This window comes from Centropristis striata, chromosome 5, assembly GCF_030273125.1.
Source record: "Centropristis striata isolate RG_2023a ecotype Rhode Island chromosome 5, C.striata_1.0, whole genome shotgun sequence".
NCBI lineage: Eukaryota > Metazoa > Chordata > Actinopteri > Perciformes > Serranidae > Centropristis > Centropristis striata.
Window position 1 is genome coordinate 30,167,825 of NC_081521.1, and position 22,195 is coordinate 30,190,019.

Below are 22,195 nucleotides of genomic sequence, written 5' to 3' on the forward strand. Positions count from 1 at the left end.
GTTTGGGTTCCACACAGACCACAGTTATATGTGTACAAAATAATAATTATTATTATTATTATTATAATAATTATAATTATTATTTTATTTTAATGTTTGAAAGTACAATATCAATTCCAAAAAAAGTTGGGATGTTGTTTATTTAGATGCTTTTTTGTTTTCTGTTTGTTTTTTACAAAAGTTTTGAGTAAAAGCATTAGATATTTTGTCTGAAATCATGACTACATATTGCACTATCAAAAAAGTCGTTCTGATTAGCCCCACCTCGACCAGTTACAACATGAAAAACTGTTAACTTGTTGGGAAATATCTGCTAGGAATTCACACCCTCGCTGAGGCAACAGACAAATCTGCAGAATGAGAGAAGGAAGCAGGTCCATTGTTGCATGAAACCTTTGATTACAGACTTATTGACAAACACAAACTCCTAAATACAAAGACTGAAATAATTCAGTTGATAAATACGATAGTATACAGTTGGCAATATACAAATTTTTATTCAAATGTACTTTGAAATTTGAACAATATTCAGTAGGATTTAACAAAGAGCTATTTATCTGAAAATTCCCATTGGATACAGTAGAAAAGAGTATATATATATATATTTATAGGAATATCACTGCTTTTTAAAAAATATCTGCATAGCCAGAAAGGAGACCCACAGAACCCAACAGGAAACGTCCTTGGCTTGTTAGCAAGGCTGCATACAGACAATATGATCTTATTTGTGCACGTTTGCTCATAAGTATTCAGTGAGTCTGGTTCAGGACACAAAAGGGATACGATGCCAGACAGACTGCACCACATGCAGGTTAATGCATTCATTGTGGCATTACCCATGTCCACAGGACATGGTAGACACAGAAGTCAAACTCCTTCCATTTGTGGCGGTCACATCATCTTCTGCATGGTGTTATTTATAACCATAATGAGCAGTGCTTTATGAAAAAACAAGCTGGAGACGTCGATCAAGGAAGTACAAACACACATGATGTTGGTCAGACATTTGATTACCTGCTCATTTACCAGCCTCTGAAGCAGCACTGAAACGATTTGAAGATTACCGAGATGTAAACATTTGATTGTTTTGTGGGAAGGAGTAATGCTGGTAGATGATCAGTATCTGGCAAAGACAGATGAGTCAGGGGGGATACAGGAGCACTTCTCCTCACCAATTTAAGTCATTTTGAAAATTTACAACCAAGATACGTTTCACAGAAATACGAGCACAAAAAAATAAAACATACTTGTAATGTAAAAGTGTTTCTATAATATATATTTATATCATTATTGTCAGATGTAACTCAACCCATAAAAGTACCACAAACATTAGAACGATGATGCCAAAAGCAAAATAAACAACTGGGTTATTTTAAAAGGAATAAATTATAAAGATGATATATATACAAAAAATATTAGCATTAAGGATATTTACAATTAAGTTTCAAGATGCCAATTTATTTGCTATACATGCTGTTTATATGGGAAGGCTGGAGGAAGGCATACTCAGCACACTTTGCTGCTCATTTATCAAAGAAACATAATATCTCCAGTGTATTATCGTGCACAAAGATGCACTAATTAGGAAAATACTGAGGACAGAAAAAAGGTCAGAACTGGAAGGAGACACTAAAAGAAGATTCTCCTGATTTTAATCTAAATGCTTGAAAACAAATCAGCACCTTGAAACCATGCTGGTGAGCCGGTTGGTACTGTACACAGGTGCAGGATCAACAAAAACAACAGATTATGCTTTTAGAAGAACTGCTCACATAACTCAAACTTCATCATAAGAAAAGTAGAGTAGTAAAATACACTTTTACACAGTAGAAGAGAGTACAAAAGAGATTTTCATTGGCACAAAAATCCTTGCAGCAGAATTCTAGTCGTCTCCAATCCTGAGATGACCGTTAAGTGATCAGTAGCCATTTTTATTTGTAAGAAAAGTCACAATTAGAAAATAGAGAGACAAACTCTGCCTCTTCTCTTCTTTGAGTTGAGCTGTATGTTGGTCACAGCGATAAAAACCAATTCATCCGATTGGCGAGTGAGACTAACACACTCTTGTGAGAATCAAGGGTATTAGACTCATATTAAATCTCACAGCAAGTTGGGAAACTAGCCAAAATGTTGCACACAGGGGAAGCATGACTTATAAAGTAAAAATCGTTCACCTGAATATATTCCAGTTGATCCAGGTCTAATAACGAAATAAAACCCACAATATCCCCGAAAAAAATATTTTACGTCCCAAATTGTTGCTTCTCAAGTGGCAAAATGGAAGACAGACTCGGAGCATCTAGGCAGCTATCCAACATTCATTCTTCTTTCATCTTTTATGTTGTAGTCTGTTGCAGTGTTGAAGCTGACAAACTAGAACACCAGTCAGGTGAATTAACACATGGGGAATGTATATTACTACGTTGAATACAAGTATGGTAGAAAAACCTGCTTGGGTGTGAAGGGTGTTAATTTGACTGACAAACAAAATAACACAGTACTGTATGATAAACTCAAAATAATACTCCAATTTAGTCTTTTACATTGAAAACAGTTCCTCAGAGCTGACATGTTGCAGAGAATGACAATGACTTTGGGAAGAAGAAAGGCAGGAACTGAGTGTTGCTGATTGGTTTGCTGTCCCATTGATACTCCTTGATGTAAAGTGTTATTGATTGTACCCAGAATGCAAGTCGGCTTTCTGCCCCGTTATACTGTACACACACATACCCTCCCACATACTTGTCCATGCACTCTCTGAAGTAGATGCACATGCACAGTTTTGCACATGCATGGCGCATGCACATTTCCCCGGAATGAGCCCAGTTTACAGGTTTTCTCCGGGCTGGTACTGAGGCTCCGTGGAGGTGAAGTAATCTTCCAGGAAGCCCTGCAGGTACTCGAAGGTGGGCCTCTCCTCGGGCTCTTTTCTCCAGCAGGTCAGCATCAGCTCATGCAGGGATTCAGGGCACTCCGCTGGGCACGGCATCCTGTAGCCACGCTCCACCTGGTCTAACACTTCCCGGTTCACCATGCCTGGGAGAGCAAAGGCATGATGTTAGCAACATAAAATCACAATTTGAATCACATGATTACCCAGGTGATGGAAGCACTCAATCTTAAATACACAGGTTGATTTCTGAGACTGTAAATGGTCTAAAGAAAACGATTCTTGCCTGGATATGGAACTCGGCCTTTGGTGGCCAGTTCAGTCAGCAGGACTCCAAATGACCAGACGTCAGATTTAATGGTGAAGCGGCCGTACAAAGCAGCCTCAGGAGCCGTCCACTTGATTGGAAACTTGGCTCCTGCAAGAGGACAGGTTTATCAGCAAGTTAGAAGGAGATCACTGTAACACAGGCTGACAGAAAGGCACAACACACCCGCAACAAAAATCAAAAGTTTCCTCAAAGAGAGAGTTTGGATTTTTAGAAGTGGGGCAGGAGCAAAATATATTTTAGCCAAAATGCAAAAAAAAAATTCAAAAATAAATAATAATAATTAAAAAAAAAATTTTTTTATTAAATAATTATATATATATATATATGTATGCTATATTTAGAATATTTTATTTTTGAAAAAGTTAAGAAAAAAAAGAGGTGCAGAACAAGCATTAACAAAAACAATAAGAAGCATCATAACCATAATAAAGAACAGTTTGACTTTTGTGAATTCAAACTAACCCTTTTAAAACGTCAAAGTCGCACAATGACACAAAAATTAAATGATTGAGCCAGTCGTAGACCAGCAACCTCCCTGTTCTGCAGGGTAAATTTATTGTTTTTGTCAAAGGAGTCTGGTGGCTTTGACGAAAGTACAGAGAAAGGCTTCTGTTCCCTGTCGGAAACGGCTGTCTGATGGTAAAACAGTGAACATTTTTTAAATATAGAAAACACTAAAATCAGGGGCCTTTGTTTAGGTGTCTAATTTCGTTTTGCTGCTGCCCCCGTCCACAGCTGTATTTCTTAGCTTCTGTGCCTGTACTCATGCCTGCTTCTTAAAACTGTGAAAGGTCCTGTTTGCATTTCTTTAAACCGATTACAATAGATTTGGGCGAGGCTAAGTCCCTGATGCAGCAATGGCGCCCCTGCAAAGTAGACAACTGTGATTGCGGAAGCTGAGGAAAACAGCATAATGACAGACATGAGCAATGGCCGGCTTTTAGTAACAGTCTACATAAAACTAATAATACCAACTTCAATAAATCCAGACCATCCCTTAAAACTTTTCCCTTAAAAATAATCACAGGCCAAATCTGAGGTGCCCTGAGATGATTATGATGCATCCCTGATGAAGGGATGAGAAATAAAATAGATTTACTTCTACAATGTAAAATTATGTTCACTTTTAAATCCTTGTCTTTAATATACTGGATACTTTCACCTCTACAGACAGAAAAATTCTTCAAATTAATCAGACATGCTGCGTGAGTATCACTCTTTGGTTGAAGTGCTCATAATTCAAATACACACCACAATAACCTGTGATGTGAGGTCACAAATAGATTTGGCTTCATTTTAAGAAGTCACAAGCTTAACATTGTCCTACATAAAAAACGTGTAAAAAAAACCCAAACTCTTTTCTTGTCCTACCTTGCCTGGCAGTATACTCGTTATCCTCAATGAGGCGAGCCAGACCAAAGTCAGCCACTTTGCAGACCAAGTTATCTCCCACCAGGATGTTTGCAGCTCTCAGGTCTCTGTGCACATAGTTCATCCTCTCCACATACGCCATCCCTGAAGCAATCTGAGAGAGACAAAGCTTTGTGACTGTCTACACTGAAGGAAAACAACAGAGATACTATTCTTAACTGATTTAAGTAATGCAACAGAAAATGATTTGTTCTAACCTGTGAAGCCATGTCCACCAGCTGGGGCAGGCGGAGCATCTTACCCATGTCACCTTTCAGGAAATCCAGTAAGCTTCCTGTGAGCAGGGACACATACTGCAGGTTAGAATGGAGCTGTTGTGGTCATTTCAACTTTAATGTAGTGTGACACATTCATTCTTCTGTTTTTGTACAAACATAATGTTACACAAAAGTGTTAAAGTTAAAATTACAACCCTGTTTACAGAAAAGTTGAATGAATGAAGAATATGATAATTTGCAAATCTTTTGTTACATACTTTTAATTTAAAACCGAACAAATACAGTTATTTTATTTTGTTGTGTTAACAGTTATTATTTAATGTTGAAACTGATGAACCTTTATTTTTATGTAATCAGACACTCTGAATTTGTTGGCCCTGGAAAATCAGCATTTAAACAAAATAATAATAATAATAATAATAATAATAATTATTATTATTATTATTATTATTATTATTCCCAACTTTACTTTTTTGGAATCAAGGTTGTAAGTTTCACTTTGAGAAATCAAACACTTAAATAATTTTTTATTATTTTTTGCAGACAGTAAACACATCATAGCTTGGTTTTGATCCCTACAGTCAAATAGGTACATTTACTCTTATAATGAACATTATTTAGAAACATGTTTTTATGTGAAAATGTGATGAGCCCATGCTGACCTTGTCCCATGTACTCTGTGACGATGTAGATCGGCTCCTCGGACACCACAGCGTACAGCTGAACCAGCTTTTCATGTCTCAGTTTCTTCATGACCTGAGCCTCCTGGAGGAAGGCCTCAGGGGACATGGTGCCGGGCTTCAGAGTCTTTATTGCCACCCGTGTTGTACCATTCCATGTTCCTGAAAGAAGATTTTTTTAAAAAGAGCAATGAGGTTCACATTAGTATTGATTGTTACAAGACAATCAATATTTTGCTTCAAGCATAGAGTGATGTAAAACCAAATTAGTGCTGCAGACAGAGCCTGACCTTAATAACGGTCGGCCGGTGTTATTGGCCAATATTAGCCTATTACAGACACATCAGTATCTATAGGTATAGTTCTATACGTTTTCTGATATAAACGCCAATATGCAAACCTTTTTTACAAAACATATAACACACAAAATTACGCTTTGGGTGGTTTAGAAATGGTGCTAGACATTTATTTAATTGATTATTTATTAAAATGCAATTGACATACTGAAGTTTTTAAATCAGAATTTTAATTTCAAAATAATAATAATAAAAAAGTTTTATTCAGATTTGTTTCCAGAATATATATTTTTTTCTCACTTTCCTAGAATGGCTGACAAAATGTACAATAATGTATAATAATGTGAATTATTCCTTAATGAAGTAATTTATTTTTCTTTTTAAAAAAAATAAAGCAGTCTTCTGACTACCTTCATATCGGTGCAGAATTCACATATAAAAGGTCTGTTTTCATTGCAACTTGTCAATCCCGTGTTGGTCGGGCTCCAGTTGTGTATAAGAGAATATAATAGGGAAAACTTTAAGGAAGCAGGTAGAGATTGGATGAATATACTTTCTAATATGCACTTTGGTCTTGACACAGTTTAATATTTTCCTGGAAGAGTGCCTTGAACTTTCTTTTTTAGTCAGCAAATGTCTCCACAGAAAGACCAGCAGAAGCTCTTTGAGTTTTTCAAGACATAGATCAAAGCTCGTCTTACCCATCCAGACCTCTCCGAAGCAGCCCTGTCCAAGCTTGAGGTCAAGACGGAGGGACTCTCTCGGTATCTCCCAGGCATCCTTGGATAAGCCCTGAGTCTGAGGCTTCAGTACAGGACAAATGTCTGTGAGACTGTGACACAGTCCATCAGCATGCTCTGGGGGACACAAGAGAAGACATGTGGTCAAAAAAGCTTCTTTCTAAATTACAGAATACCTTTTCTGAGGGTATAAGAAAAAGAGGGAGAGTCTTAATTAACAAATACGACAATACGGAAAAATTAGTATTCGTTCGTAGTGAACTCACTGCGATAGTGGTTTACAAGCTGCTGCAGGTTGCTGAACTGTGTGCGTGATGTGATGTAGAAGCCTCCGCTGTCCAGCTTCCTGATCTTGTAGTGCTTCACATTCAGCCCTTTGGTGTTGTCATAGTCCAATACAGACAGACAGTAGGCACCTGGAAGAAGAAGAGCAATATGATGATGATGATAACAAAAATGACAAAAATATTTTGGTTTTAATGTAGCAGAAAAAACTAAACACTAAAATAAATAAAAATAAAAAATTAACTTAAATTTCTCAACTAAAATTGATTAATAATGCCCATAATCACAAATAACAAATTTGCCTTGAGGGGCTCAGCAGTCTGTACAGTGCACGGCACTCTCTGTCCTTTGACCCTCACAGCGGACAAGGAAAAGCTCCTAAAAAAAATCATATAATGGGGAATAATAATAAATAAATAAATAAATGAATAAATAAATAATAATAATAATAATAATTAAAATTAACTCTCTAACTAACTAACTAACTAAATGAATAAATGAATGAATGAATAAATCAATAAATAAATGAGAAAAATAATAAAATGAAATAAAAATACTACTAATAAAAAATAAAAATAATCAAATGAATAACATTAATTCAACATAAAAATTAATTAAATTGGGTAATAAAATTGGTTGCATTGATATAAAAATGAGAAATTAGGCTTTAAAGTCTTGGTGACAATGTGCTCATTCCACCACCAGAGGGCAGCGTCAGTCAGGTGAAATAAACCGTCTGAATCAGAGCGGCTCAAGGCGATGCCTCCCCCTTCTCTGAATGTTTGAACTGGGTGATATGGCCCGTGGTTGTACAGTCCTCAGCCTCAGCTCCACACTGACCTAATTCTGTCTGGCTCACCCACCCACCTCACTCCTGCTCACTCACTGTGCCCGCTTCCCCTCCATCTCTCTACCACCTTGTCCCTTTTCTCATTTTCTGCAAAGCTTACCTACATATCCAATAATAGGAAAGTACGGGAAGCCTGTACTTTACATGTGCACACAAATCACACACACACCCACACATGGTGCGAGCTGCACCCGTGGGGACTGTGTTGCTGCAGCAGTCGCAGCAGCTGCCTATCAGAGCTATCTCCAGACTGAGTCCCACAGGCGGCACATCCATCCTTTCCCCATCTGCCTGATTCGTCTCTCGTCTGTACCCACACCGCCACACGACTGACACGACGCAGCGGGGCGTGCAGCGAGCAGCAGGGTGTCACGTCATAATGCTAGACAGAATTCGCTTTCTTCTCCTTGATGCATTTCGGGAAGACATGTCATGAGCTTCATGTTAAGATTTGAATGTTTCACGAAGTTCTTGAAAAGAAGAGCACAAAGAAACCTAAAGACGTACCGCTGCATTTGAAAAAAAACTCTGGAAATTAATGAAGTTTCAGGACAAAATGTTCTCACGGACGGCTTGCACGAGCATAGACTGAAAAATTAGATTCAGTTCCCTGAGAGTTCTGCACCTCTACAGACTGTTGTGTTACACCCCCCTGGGCTGTTTTTAGACGATGTCAGGAGTCATAACACTCCTTGGATTTAACTGATTTATAGTGCTGGGTATCATTTGAAATTGCGATACGCATATTTGAGTTTCAGTAGTATATCAAAATTATATTTTTAAAATTTGGAATTATGCTCAAAAAACCTGTTGTCCATCATAAGGCCATGAGAATTAATTTTAATTTGGGAAATATTAACATGTTTTTCTACAACAACAAAAAAGCGGCAAGAACTCATGTTGCTCTAGATTCAAGAGGTTTTATTCCTCTATTCTAGCTTTGGTTTTCAACAAAGGGACCTTAAGGGATTTCCAGGGGGTTCCCAGAAAAAGAGGGAATAGTTAATTTCAATATAGAAGTGAGTCAAATGTGAGTAACAGTCATGAGTTTGACTATTATAATCATAGGTTTCACTTACTCCACAGTTGTCTCCCATTTTTAGTTGTAAAAAAAAGCTATAAAATTCTGGTCTTAATCATATCAAAAAACCCAAATCTTGACTGGAAAAAAGGTTGAGAACCATTGGTCTAGATAGGCAGAATTAATGGTGATTTTGCTTTATTAAGGGGTCCACACACTAACCTTTGGTGGTCTCACTCTCTCGCACCAGGAAAGTCCCTCTCCTGTTCTCCAAACTTAGCAGCAGTCTCTCTGAGTCGCGGCGAGTGATTTTACCAAAATACCACCTGGTGAGGTTGAGATAAAAACACATGGGACACACAGGGAGCAGGTTGGTGAGGGGAAGAAGATGTATGTGGGTTGGAAGAGAAGGAATAACGAAAGCGAAGGTGAGTTGTTGCTTGTGGTTTGAGAAAATGCAGTGAAACTTTGTCTTTGCATTCCAGATGCAGTGCATACTACTGCCTACAGTGCAACAGCTGCTTACCTGGACTCTAGAGTCAGTCTGAGATGACTGGAGGGGCAGGAGGAAAAGTGAGAAATTGAGTTGTTATAAAAGTATAAAAGTAGCTTGTGTGGCTTGATTTTTTAAGCAAGCAGGTTAGCATATAAAGATCAGCAGTGCACGTCCGCCAGGAGGAGAAGACAAAATGTACCACAGTTAAAGGAAGACTTTGACAGATAATATGCACATTAGATTTCTTGCCAACACTTCGATGTAAAGACTGATACCACTCTCATGTTGGTACTATAATATGATGCTACAGCAAGAAGTAAGTTAGCTTAGCATAAAGACTGGAAACGGAGGGAAAGTGCTAGCCTGTCTCGGACCAAAAAACACCTGCCTACCAACTAATGAAATATAAGTAATGCAATAAGTTACTTTACAATATTGCTGTCTGTGTAGAGTAATGTGCTACTTTTTTACGTTACTTCCACCCAGTGTAGGAATATAACTAAGTACATTTACTCAAGTACTATACAATTTTGAGGTACTTTACTTGAGCATTTCAATTAATGTAACTTTATAGTTCAACTCAACTACATTTTAGAGACAAATATAGTACTTTTTACTCCCCTACATGTCCAATCAACAGTCCAAACCGCAACACTATAAAAAAAATACATTAAAATTATTATAATAACTGTGAGGAAAAGTCTTCACATTTGAGAAGTCGGAACTATGAAATGCTTTTGCACGCAAAATAACAATTGCTTTTTACATGTTTTTTTCTGTGCAAAAATCTAAAAAGCAGCTTCTTAAAATCTTAAAGTAGCTAGTCAGGAAAAGCTGTCTTTATTTAATGTAGTAGAAACAGAAAGAAAAGACTCAAGTAGAATACAAGTGCAGTAAAACTGTACTGTAGAGCATTTGAGGAAATATATTTAGTGTATTCCATCTCCTGCTGTTTTCTCGTGTGGTTCTTCATATGTGATGTAGACATAAATGAGAATGATTTATTGATTTATGATTTATTTATGATAATAAAAGTAAGGTAGTAACAAGTTCTTTGTTTTGGGTGTAACTTTAATTTTATTACGGACATTTTATAAGTAATTTTTTAATTATCTGTTATTTGTTACTGGGGAAAGTAATATTGTTTCTGTCACATGTAACTGCTTCCTGAAGTTTTGTCCTCCAAGAAATAGTCCCACACATAACCCCCCCGTAAAACCACAAAATGACATTTTACATGTCCATCTTCGTAGGGATTAAATAGAGTTATAGTGTGAAAAAAAGTGTGAAGAAAGCAGATTTTATTACCTTGGACAGAGGCCAGGCTATTTGTTTCCTGTTTCCAGTCTCCATGCTAAGCTAAGCTAAGCTAAGCTAACTAGCTGTTGTTTGTGTCTTCTTACTTACAGAGAGCGGTATCAGTCTTCTCTATATAACTCTCAAAGCAAATATGTGATAAAATATTCCTCTGTGTTCTCATTTCAAATTCACACTGACATAAAGAAGCAAGAACATTCTAAAAAATCAAACATTTCTTTCATGTGCTTGATGAAAGACAGATATGCTATAAGAGACAGAGCAAGAAAAAAAGAAAATGTTTACTCTTCTGCCTGGATGGAGTCAGATGGAGCCACATAATTGCTGGGGATGTAACCGCTCTCTCCAGTGGTCAGGGAGCGCGCCAGCCACCAGTCGCCTTCTCTGCACAGATGAAACGATAACACACAGATTCACCGAGGCTCATCATCGCACGTCCCAAGCACAAATAAAACAGACTTTCTGACTTTAAGGGCTGGTGTTTATCAAGCGTCTCTGTATATAGAGGAAGTGCCTGATCATTTTTCTGTCGCCACTCAAACGTTTTTTGCAGTTCCCACAGCAAGTGAACTCTTGAAGAAGCTTGATAAATGAAAGCCCAGGTATCTCTACTGTTAAAAATATATTTGGAGGTTATGAAATTATACATGCATTCATGTGGATATGAAAACAGGGAGGGATAGTACTTGTGTGCTACACCTAATCAGAGAGTGAGCAGCTTTGCAGCACTAAATTCATTCCCAAGTAAAATTTACATTTTGATTGCATTAATTGCCTCCAATTGCAAGAATTGATTATAGTGCTGCAAAGCTTTACAACAACTTTCCCTGACTACTATATAGGCCTGTCACGATAAGTTTATTTGTCAGATGATATTTTGTCCCAGAAAATATTGAATAAATGATATGATTGTAATTTTAAGACCAATTTATGCCAATGTATGATTGTATGTATGATTATGACTTTAAATTCTTAACCCTCCTTTTCAAGAACAGCAATAATTCGGGGCATGTTGGATAATCCAAAAGTGTCAGAAACTAAAAAATGAATAACTCCATTACTAATCATTTCAATCAATATTTAGTGCAATGGTGTTCTTCACCTCTCAAAGATCATGGTTCAATGAGGATAATTCACTCTTTTTTCATAAAAAATTACGTTAAATATTTTTTATGTACATTGGAAATACATGCATATAACATACAATGGTTTTACATGACATTGATTTAAAAAATATATATTTTTTAATTTTTTTTTATTTTTATGAAAAAATACTTTTCACTATTTGTTTTTTGTTTTAACTCTGAAATGGGTCAATGTGACACAACATAAGAGAAGGGTTAAGAATATTCACACATGAATGTAAAAAAATGTTAAAAATATCCTCAATAAAGAAGCAGAAATGACTAAACATATTTTATATTTCTCTTTCTTTGGGAATAAGTGCTGTGCCCAGATCTTACAATAGCCGATAAAACCTGCTGTTCGTTGGACATCATGTTGGCTAAAGTGTTGGTGACATTATTAAGTAAACAAACCCACATGTAAACACAGTGGGTATATCAAGGTGAGCCAAAATGATCCTGGTCATGTCCATAAATTGTTATTATCGTGACAGGCCTACTACTAGACCGAGGGTTCATGTTGCATGGGCAGAGTTATGCGGTCTGTGTCTTTCTAGTGAAGTGGTATTACAGTGCAAAAGTACTGTTTATGCTCCAGGTGAAACAAACACACAGGCAGACAAACGACATTCAATTTCAGAGAAGCTTCACAAACCTGCAGTTCACCTTCCTCCTGTGAAAAAAATTGTGACGGTTTGTGATGGAGGAACGGAAAAAGAGAGAGAGATGAAAGGGAAATGGTGGAGAAGAGAAGGAGTTAGAGAAATACAGAGAGTACGTTATGAGCAGCGGAAGAAAAGCAGAACACGAGTACACAGAACAGATTTATAAAATGAACAATATAGTGCTATGAATCTAAAATATTTAAACCATTACATAACTTGCAGACAAAGATGAGGCAAAATAGTGAAAAACATGCAATATTATTATAATAAAAGCCCATAACTGTGCATATCTATAACACTTACAGGAACCGATCATAAATGAGCCTGGCTGTCACCTAATTTGACTGTGATAACCCGTTAAATAATCTTAGAAATGGTTAATGGTTTCTGAGTGTACTTGACCCAATAATCATCCAGGTCTTTGGCTTAAGGGGCCAGATGCAACGATAATCCACTATTGTCCTCAGCTCCTGCCTTCTAGGTCAGCAGTTTGTTAGTGGGCGAGCATCACTGGGGGTGCAGCACTACAGTATATGGTTCACTGCACCTCTATTGATTCATAGAGCAAGCCCCCCTCTTATAAAAAAACAAAACAAGCACGACTCCCCTTAAACAGGTTAGATTTGTGTTTGCTATATGGGTCTCGCACTGCGTCTGCTTCTCAGGAGAAAAAAAAGCAATAAAAATAGCCGTGTCCTTACTGAGGTGGGCTGAGCAGCGAGATGTAGTCAGTCTTTTGTGAATGAAGCAAAAAAATTGTGCAGAAATGTGTCAAGCTCTGCTGAGGGAAGCCCGTTCCTATGGTTACACTGGGTTTTAGACGACAAGCGACGTGCATTTGGGGATGCAAAGCAGCCAGTCAGACAACTGAGCAATAACTCAGACAGACAATCTGTGGACGTGTCTATGTGCAGTTATTCACAGTGTGTGTGTATGAAAAATGTGTTCTTGGACTATTTTTGAGTGCACATGTGACAGAGATTGATTTCTGTGTTTTCCTTACGTGTTGTTGACTATCTGGAGGCGTTCGCCCTTCCTGAAAGAGAGGTCTGAGGCCGTTCTAGACTCGTAGTCATACAGCGCCACGAAGGTCGTCACGCCTCCTATTAGGGGAGAGAAAGTTTGACCGTTACAATACTGTACGTAAAGTAGAACAAACCACTGAATCTGAAAGCTGAGGCTCTCACCTGAGAGTGTGATTCTGTTGGGAGAGGTGACAGTATTATTGTCCACACCTCCAAACAGGGCCAGCTCTGGGGTATTTGTCATAGACTGATTCCCACCGAGACCATCCATAGTAGGACTACGATTGGGTGTGTGGGACTGCTGGTTGGGGCTGAGGTGGTGGCCGCCAGCCCCTCCTCCAGAGCTGAGGTTGGCGTCGAGGCTGCGGGTTCGCTGGCCAACATCCTTGGGCTTACTCTTGGATGCCCCCATGGCCAAAGCCTGCATTCAAAGACAGAGGTAAAAAAAAAGAACTTCATTGAAATTGCATTTCAAAGCAATAATTTTGCATTTTTGCTTCCTTATTACATTTTCTCGGAATGTATTCTCTGGGAAAAAAAAATCTTCCGTCCGCCACCAGACCAGATGCAGAAACTAGAGACGGGAACGGAGAGCGAGGCTCTAAACCCGCTGAGACACAGTGTCATGTAGACCACATGAACCACAACTTCCCAACGGATGGTGGAGCAGCTGCCACTCCTCGGTTTCAACACACAGACATGAGATCCACTTCACCCTGCTGCCACCAGCTGAGCACACACACACACACACAGCAGATACGTCGCGCATGCCTGCATGCACATGTGCCAGACACATATATGCACATTCAGACACATCAGCATGCTGTGGTGTCACGGTCCAAAGCTTCATTCATTTGAAAATGAGTCAGTTTATTTATGTGGTAAAGCTCCAACCAAACCCTATTCATATCCACGGAACTTTAACCATTGAGGGCTAACCAGTAATACCAGTGGGGGAATGTAACTAAGTATATTTGCTAAAATACTGTACTTAATGTATTGTACTTAGTATTTCTATTCATTTAACTTCATACTTTTACTCCACTACATTTTTTAGGCAAATATTGTACTTTTTACTCCATTACATTTAGCTGCCAGCGTTTTTAATAAATTAAACAACATAACAGTATTTTAAGTGGTTAGACGTAGCCCTACCTTGACGACAGTAAAATGCTGCTAACATAAAAGCATTAGCAATAATAATCCAATAATATATTTACAATATATACAACAATCTGAGTAGGCCGTTCTGCATAATGACTACTTTTACGTTCAATGCTTTAAGTACATTTATTAAGCTATTTTTGTTCTTTTACTTCAGTCAGGTTTTGAATGCAGGACTTTTACTTGTAGTGGAGTAATTTCATAATGTGTTATTAGTACTTTTACTTAAGTAAGGGACCTGAATACTTATTGAGGCTAATGAGAGACTGGAGAGTGAACCAAAACAATAAAGTTGCGAGTCGTAAAAAACAAAACACTTGCCTAAATGCTCTGTAACTTAGGTGAAATATGAGGTGTGATTATCTCTCTGTAGCTTCGTCACTACAAGTGATTGACCCCATTAACATACACTCATTTGACCCATTGCTAATTTAAAACCATTTATTAGTGCAGCTTTAATAGTAAAGGCACAAAAACACATGAATTAATAATGAATCCTAGAGTTGTAGCTCTAGTGTGCGTGCAGCCACGGATGCATTTATGTACTAGGTAGTTCAACACTTGACAGCACATTACTTAAACATAGCCTCAATTATTTACGCTGCCTACTGTTTAACAGCACCAGTGACGTAGTTACAGACAAATGTAATCAGTGATGGAATCATTTTTTTAAATACTTTATTGCAGGAGCTAATACAGAAATGTGCATGACTCCAAGTATGAAGAACATGATATGTAAACGAATATACATTTCTGTTTTATAGTGAGCAACTAATAATTGAGGGCAACACCGTACCATAAAGGGTTAAAACTTTTTTTAATGTACATTGGAAATACCTATAAAATACAATGGTTTTACATGCAGTTGATGTTTTTTTTAATTTCATTTGACATTTTTTATTTTTTTATGAGAAAAAATACTTTTAAATATTTTTTTTTTAGATTTTTAAACTTTGAAATGGGTCAATTTGACCCGCAACATAACAGGAGGGTTAATATCCTGTATTAGTCTCTATCAGTCAGTGCTGTATCAGTGTGGAACAGGAATGAGTTCTCAGTAATGGATAAAATGTGGGATACTCTACAACAGGGATGGGCAAATTAAATGCTGCAGGGGGCCACAATTTTTCAACGACACGACCACAGGGCCACGTATAGGACCGTGCACTGAACCAGATATGATGAAACTGCAATTTTAAATATGTTTACAGTGCAGTAACATATTTCATGCTCAAATGCATGTATAACAGTATAAATAGGAATACAAAAGGTTTAAGGCAAATAAAAAATAACCACTTACTGTGATTTCTTTTATTTCAGTGCAAGAACAGCAGACCAACATTAATTGGTCTGATGGTCTTAAGTAATTTTGTGCATTTTTACACTGCACTTTTAAGATTTCATGCTCAAATGCATTTAGTTGTACTGAAGGCCACTTCAAGTGAGGGTGCGGGCCGTATGCGGTCCCCGGGCCTCCAGTTGCCCATCCCTGCTCTACAAAGACCTAGCGAGAACAGAGCAAAGGTCAAGAGGGCAGTTTTGGATTGGATTTGGACTCTGTGTCTCTTTATTAGTGAAGCTTCCCTCCGCCTACTCGGGCTGATGAAGTGGCTCTAATAACAGCTTAGCGCGGGGAAAATCATTACACTAAGCCAAAGATAATTTTGAGACTCAAGCTTTGCTATCATGGGTAGATGTAGCCACAGGGGTCCACTAGCAAATGCTAATTTACAGGAAACACCAAGGTGGGGTGGCTGGGGATCCCCTTCTGATAAGCAGAGGAGGGTCAGAGAGCACAGCGTCAGGCTGCTCAGCCTTCTGCTCACATCTCTTCCTGACTGCTGCTATTTAGGAGGTCATGCATCTGTTGGATCTGACACTGGAGCCGCAGCCAATGTGTGAGCCCACTCTCATTCACAGGCAAACAGTCTAATCCCAAACAAGAGACGAGCTACTGTACAAAGGCTAGCAGGCACGCTCGCAGTCAGAGCCATGCAATGACATATGGTGGAAAATGTGTGGCACAAAGAAGAGCACAGTTATCTAACCAGGCGAAGGATATTAATGAAGATGTCACTGGTTTCTGTCGGTCATTTGGAATGCTTATTGTTGCTGCCTCTTTATTACTGACTGGCAATCTGCAGAAACAATATGGGAGCTTTCGGTCAGTTTAGGAGATTCCTGTTATGGATGTATAGTAGAGGTGGGGGAAAAAAATGATACCGCATAGTATTGCGATATTTTGCGTGGCAATATTATATCGATTCATGGCCGCCAAGTATCGATATTTAGAAAGCAGGCCAAATTTTCGCTGTTTTTTCCGGAGGCCATAGCAGGCTCACTTTAAGTAATATACTGGAGATACTGGTATCATATGAAACTAGAAGATCTAAGGAATCTATAGGCACCATGTGTCAGGATATCGTGTTGGGAAGTTGTCGAAATAACGCTTTTTATGTTTCATTCAAAAAAATTCAGAGCAGTGAAGCTTGAAGTTGAGGGAAGTTTGATAAAATGCAGCAGTTGTTGTCGTCCATACATGTTAATATCAGTTAAGTTCAATTTGACTGAATACTTTGTTGGTCAGTCTGTGGGTTTGACTCTCATTGTGGAGAAATAAAAACACTGAAGTGAGATGAATAGACTGAGAATTTCCTCTTATTTGACGAAATAATTCTTGATTGAATTTAATTTTGTGGACACAAAATGCAGTTAAACAGTTAAGTTGCAATATAGTGTATCGCAATACTCACCATATCGCGAAATGCTTAAAATCGCAATGATATCTTATTGTTACTCAAGTATCGGGATAAAAATCGTATTGTGGGGCCTCTGGAGATTCACATGTATCGCATGAGCATCCAGAGAAGCAGTGATGCAGGTTAGAAATAAATATTAAAACAGACAGAAAGCTGCACGAGGAGAAGTGAAAGGGAGAGGAAGCAGAGAGGAACATAATACTGGGGTATATTTCGGTGTGGTATTATGAATGGGCATAATGGGGGAGGAGGGGGAGGAAGTGAAGAGGGGTCAACGGGGTTGTACAGTCGATATCTGGCTCCAGGGCATGTCTGCGTAAAGGGGGTCGCATCCCAGCAAGTGTGTAACACACACAAACACACACACACACACACACACACACACACACACACACGGGCACAAGAGAGCAGACACAAAGATGACGGGTGGCTCAGGGAGCTGCTCTTTGTGTGTGATTTGTGATCTCCCCGAGCAGACTGGTTGCATAGTTAATAAGCCATCGGAGGCAGAGCGCAGCGGGGACACCACCTCTCTCATCTCATCGCCGGCCGCGTAAAAAGCCTCCGCCGCTTCAGACAGACGAGGCTTTCGTTTGTCGCCTCAGTGAGATAACTCAGACAGTGCTTGAATAACACATTATGTGGACAGACTATTGATAAATAATGACTTAGCATGCTAAGTGTGCTTGTAGTTAGAATTGGCAAAGTTATTACAATATTCACTTATCAAATTCAGCAAAAATGATCACGGTCATGACCATTCATCGTATGAGATCACTAGTTAACATGCAGGTTATCCCAGAAATAACAGCAGGGTTTCATTTTAAGACCAGGGTGCAGCACCTAATCTATTATTAGGGACTGGATGGGAAGTATATGGCCTGTTAAGGAATGAATAACTCTCTATACTGCTGGGCCAAATGTTTATTTAAGTGAGGTTTTTGTTAACAGAGAACCCATTTTATTTATTGATGTGGTAGTGTGGTTTTATTTTATTTATGCTTTATATATTTAATATATATTTTTCACATTCCAATTCCAACTAGAGCCAGACCAATAAATCAGTTGACCAATGTTATAGGTAGATGTTGGCCTTTAAAAGGCATATGGGTATTTATTGGTATCAGTGTTTATGTTGTCCGATATGAGAACTTATTTTTACACAATATATAATGCAGAAAATGATGCTATGGGGGATTTAGAAACACTGTAAGTGATTTATCTTTTTGTATTAATTCTTTATCTAAATGGTCAGCAATTGACACATTTTGATCATACAGTATCATTTATATTTATTTGTATTGATTCTTTATTTTTCTAGAATTGGTTAAAAATGTAATATATTGTATGTATAATGTAGCCTATAATAATCGTAAATATTATTAAATAGTTATTTGTTTGAGAAAGCAACAAGCAAGTACCTTGCAAAATTGGTAAAAAATCCACATGAAAAAAAAGTATATTCTCGTTCTAGCTCGAAAATGAAATATATCAGTGGCCATATTGGTTATCGAATTTTTTTACCCTCTAAAATCGATGTCAGTGTCAAAATCCCATTTCAGTTGGGCTCTAATTCCAATGTCTGTAGGTTTTTTAAAAATTGCTCTGTGAAAGGGTTTACATGTATTTTGATGCCTTTATTTTATCATTATATCAGTGGCATAAAACAGTCTTCAAATGACAATATGGTGTTTATTGAAATTACTTTTGTTGCAATATATCCAACAAAAAGTAGTGACAGGTCGACTTGTAGGAAAGCAGCTGTGCATGTATCATCTGATGTGGTGAACAAAGGCAAAACAACAACAACAACATCCTCCTAACCACTCACAAGTTTCTGAGTTGAACTGAGTTTGGTCCCTGTGGCCAACAAAGGGACACTCTGACCCAGACTGCGTACCGAGACGAATACACTAAAAAACTCCCGGAAAGGGAAGACCAAACCAAATAAAGACCAAACAGAGCATTAAGAGAGTCTCAGGCCTTTCTTCACACTGAGTGTGCAACAAAGCCATCTTTTGTCAGCTCACAGCAGGCGGCATAAACAAGACACAGAAGTGGCCTGTGGCTTGCGGGCTGCCAGATCTTAGCGTGTTTTAGCTCTAACAGCCGGCAGGAAATATGGAAATGAGAGAAAGTCATGAAGCCCAGCAATGTCATATTTTGCAGGACTCGTGTTTGTGTGTGTGTCATCAGTAGCTAGTGGTAACGAGAACCTGATTGTGGCCTAATAGGGCTGAGGTACTGTAACAAGCACCCACTGTCTGAGGGGGAGGCAGGCTACGTTAAAATCCCTCCGGCGAGGCGGTGGGGGGGGTGTGGCTGGGTCGGTGAGGGATTTGCTTAATTATGCATAAGATCTGACAATGAATTCCAAATCCTTCAAGTCTCCTGGGCTTTTGGTAAATGGGAATACTCTTTTAATATTGCTGCCGGGGTTGTTTTCCCTCTACAGGATGTTGGATATCTTTGTTTTGCTTGCTTTAACATTTGATATGAAAAGAAAACAATTACAAACTCTGAATGATATCCTCTTATTGAAATAAAAAAAAGGAGGTGGTGTGATTCATACGTTAACAGGCTCACTGGTGGAGTCTTTGTCAGAGCAGGATCACGACACTGGTCCTCTTCCCCCAACAACACAGGCTTTGTAATGAAGTCTAAGAAAAAAAAAAAACACTTTCATCTTTCGGGAAGAATCAAATAGTCATGAACAATCCTGCTTCGGATGATCTGTATGCAGGCTTAATGAGAGATTTCCCACTACGTAGCTGAAGCAAACCCACAGCAATACTGAGGGAGACAGTGGAGCTCTGCTATGTGAGGTGGCATGTCAGGACTTGTATGCTGTGATGACAGCTACAGTCGACCCCTCACTTCTACCTCACAGCACTCTGTGATATTGGGCATACCTTCACTAACAGAACAGTTTTTAATGCCTCAGGCAGCAGGTTAAAGGTCACATTTAAGCTTTTTCTCTAACACTGTAATTCCAACAATGAAACTGTTGTCTTAACACTTTGTCACATTGTTAGAAAAACACGTGTTCCTGCATATTGACAGTTCTTTCTTATTCCCCTAGAAATCCAAAGCCTTCTGCATTTTTTCTTTGACACCACCTGAGTAAGACAGACAGAAGAACATGCCGCCATGAGTTAAACACTACAACCACCAGGGGTCGCTGTATAACATAAGTTTTAAAATTAAGCTAAAATTAAGATAATAAAAAGTTTAAATCTTATTCATTTTGTCATTTTTTCAGTCCTGAAACCTCCCCATATCAGAATCTCTTTCAGTGCATTGAGCAAGTCTAATTCCCAATGCACATTCATAAATCTCTTTCTCTTAGTCAGAGGTTAGCCTAGAGGTTAGCCTATGACTACACCGATGACTGCAGTAAACAAAAAGCGTCGCTATAGCAACTTGGAATATTTATCTAAACGTGAAAAGTATGTCCAGTAAATTTTACTCACTTGTGCTTTTAAGTATAAATAGCCATTTTTTTTAAATGTGACTTCATCATGAAAATTTTAATGATCGGGGGTGCTACATACCATGTTTTTAGGAAAACACTGCTAAAAGAACTTACATATAATTGAAAAACATCTGTTGATATATTTATTCATTAAATACTTAAAGGAAACAATGATTTTAAAGATGACAGCAGTGACTTGCATTTTATTATGCAGGAATCTGAGATAAAATCAAATGGATAAATTATTTTCTGGCTGGCTAGTTGATGAACATACATACATTAGGTTACATCACACTATTGCTTTTTTATTTTAAAACAGATTGAGTTTTTTCAACATACTGTGGCAGGTTTTTTTTTTTTTTTTTGGATATACATAACATGCTGTTTTATGGCATTTTTGGACATACTATACTATAACCATGGTCAAAATACTATTTTAAAGTGTTTTTAGGCATGGAATTTGTCAAAATGTGAATTTTGAAGTATATTTAAATCCGGATTCCTCACTATTATAAGTGCATAAGCCGAATGAACAGAAAAAAATATCCTGCTATGTATTGGTGTCATTTTTGGGTTTGCTGCCTCTATCCTCTTCCTTCTGAACCCATTTACTGCTCTGCAGAGCTCGCAATTTGCACCGAAAATTCCATCCTCAATATTATCCGAAAAAAGCCTTGTATCACTGCTTTTTGTGTTTGTGGTCTTATTCCGTATAAAGTGAGAGAGGTCGGGGTGGGATGGCTACAGACTCACCTGAGGAGCCAATCAAATGTTAAGACCATCCTCATTTAAATCAAGACATTTAAGTGATTCACTAAGGCAGTGGAAAACATAGATTGGGATTACAGCGACATGTAAGATTGTACCAGGAGCATTATCTGTCACTGGAGGGAGCAAGATAAATCACAAAAGGTATGTAGCCCTAGCTATTATGTTGTGATCTGAGGCTAACTCTCCTGTGCTTCGAACTTGGTTTGTGTCTCTTTATAAGTTGTGTACTTCCACAGATAACCAGTGATGACAGAGATTACATTCCAGGCTCAGACGCTGACAGAGATGACCCAAGCTCAACCGCTAAAAGAACAGGTAAATTTGAATAAAACAATTGAGAGGATATGATCCTGACTGTGGCCATTGTGCAGGACATGACCAGGGAGACAAATTAACATGTAGTCTCTAAAGGCAGTCCTCTAAAGCGAGCTGAGTGAACAGCAGGTGCCAGACTGCGGGGAGATATCATCCTGGTTTTACATCATTTGCATAATCAGACATCAAACGTTTAAAATGGTGTGCGTGCAGTGTTCACGTGTGCTCAAAATCAGAATAGTGCGAACAAACTCACACCTGGACGATTACAACCTCTTTCCAGAGGTTTTTAAACATTAGTGTCACTGGAGTAACGAGGGAACAACAGATGTAGTGTAGGAA

The 22,195-nt window shown here is 38.3% G+C and overlaps 1 protein-coding gene across 4 annotated transcripts in view; it reads right to left on the minus strand.

Annotated features, from left to right (window-relative positions):
- Positions 1 to 1,927: 1,927 nt before the first annotated feature.
- Positions 1,928 to 22,195, minus strand: part of src (v-src avian sarcoma (Schmidt-Ruppin A-2) viral oncogene homolog) — a 32,894-nt gene continuing 12,626 nt past the window's right edge. The window contains exons 2-14 of one of the 4 annotated variants that reach the window (XM_059332825.1): positions 13,532 to 13,790; positions 13,348 to 13,447; positions 12,335 to 12,352; positions 10,841 to 10,939; positions 9,269 to 9,295; positions 8,965 to 9,068; positions 6,853 to 7,002; positions 6,548 to 6,703; positions 5,533 to 5,712; positions 4,850 to 4,926; positions 4,593 to 4,746; positions 3,177 to 3,308; positions 1,928 to 3,036 (exon numbers count right to left, since the gene is read on the minus strand). In XM_059332825.1, the coding sequence (XP_059188808.1) occupies positions 2,828 to 3,036; positions 3,177 to 3,308; positions 4,593 to 4,746; positions 4,850 to 4,926; positions 5,533 to 5,712; positions 6,548 to 6,703; positions 6,853 to 7,002; positions 8,965 to 9,068; positions 9,269 to 9,295; positions 10,841 to 10,939; positions 12,335 to 12,352; positions 13,348 to 13,447; positions 13,532 to 13,781 (1,656 nt within the window). In that variant the 5' untranslated portion in view covers positions 13,782 to 13,790 and the 3' untranslated portion in view covers positions 1,928 to 2,827. The remainder of the gene's footprint in view (positions 3,037 to 3,176; positions 3,309 to 4,592; positions 4,747 to 4,849; positions 4,927 to 5,532; positions 5,713 to 6,547; positions 6,704 to 6,852; positions 7,003 to 8,964; positions 9,069 to 9,268; positions 9,296 to 10,840; positions 10,940 to 12,334; positions 12,353 to 13,347; positions 13,448 to 13,531; positions 13,791 to 22,195) is intronic. The other 3 variants (XM_059332826.1, XM_059332827.1, XM_059332828.1) reach the window with 3 other exon arrangements.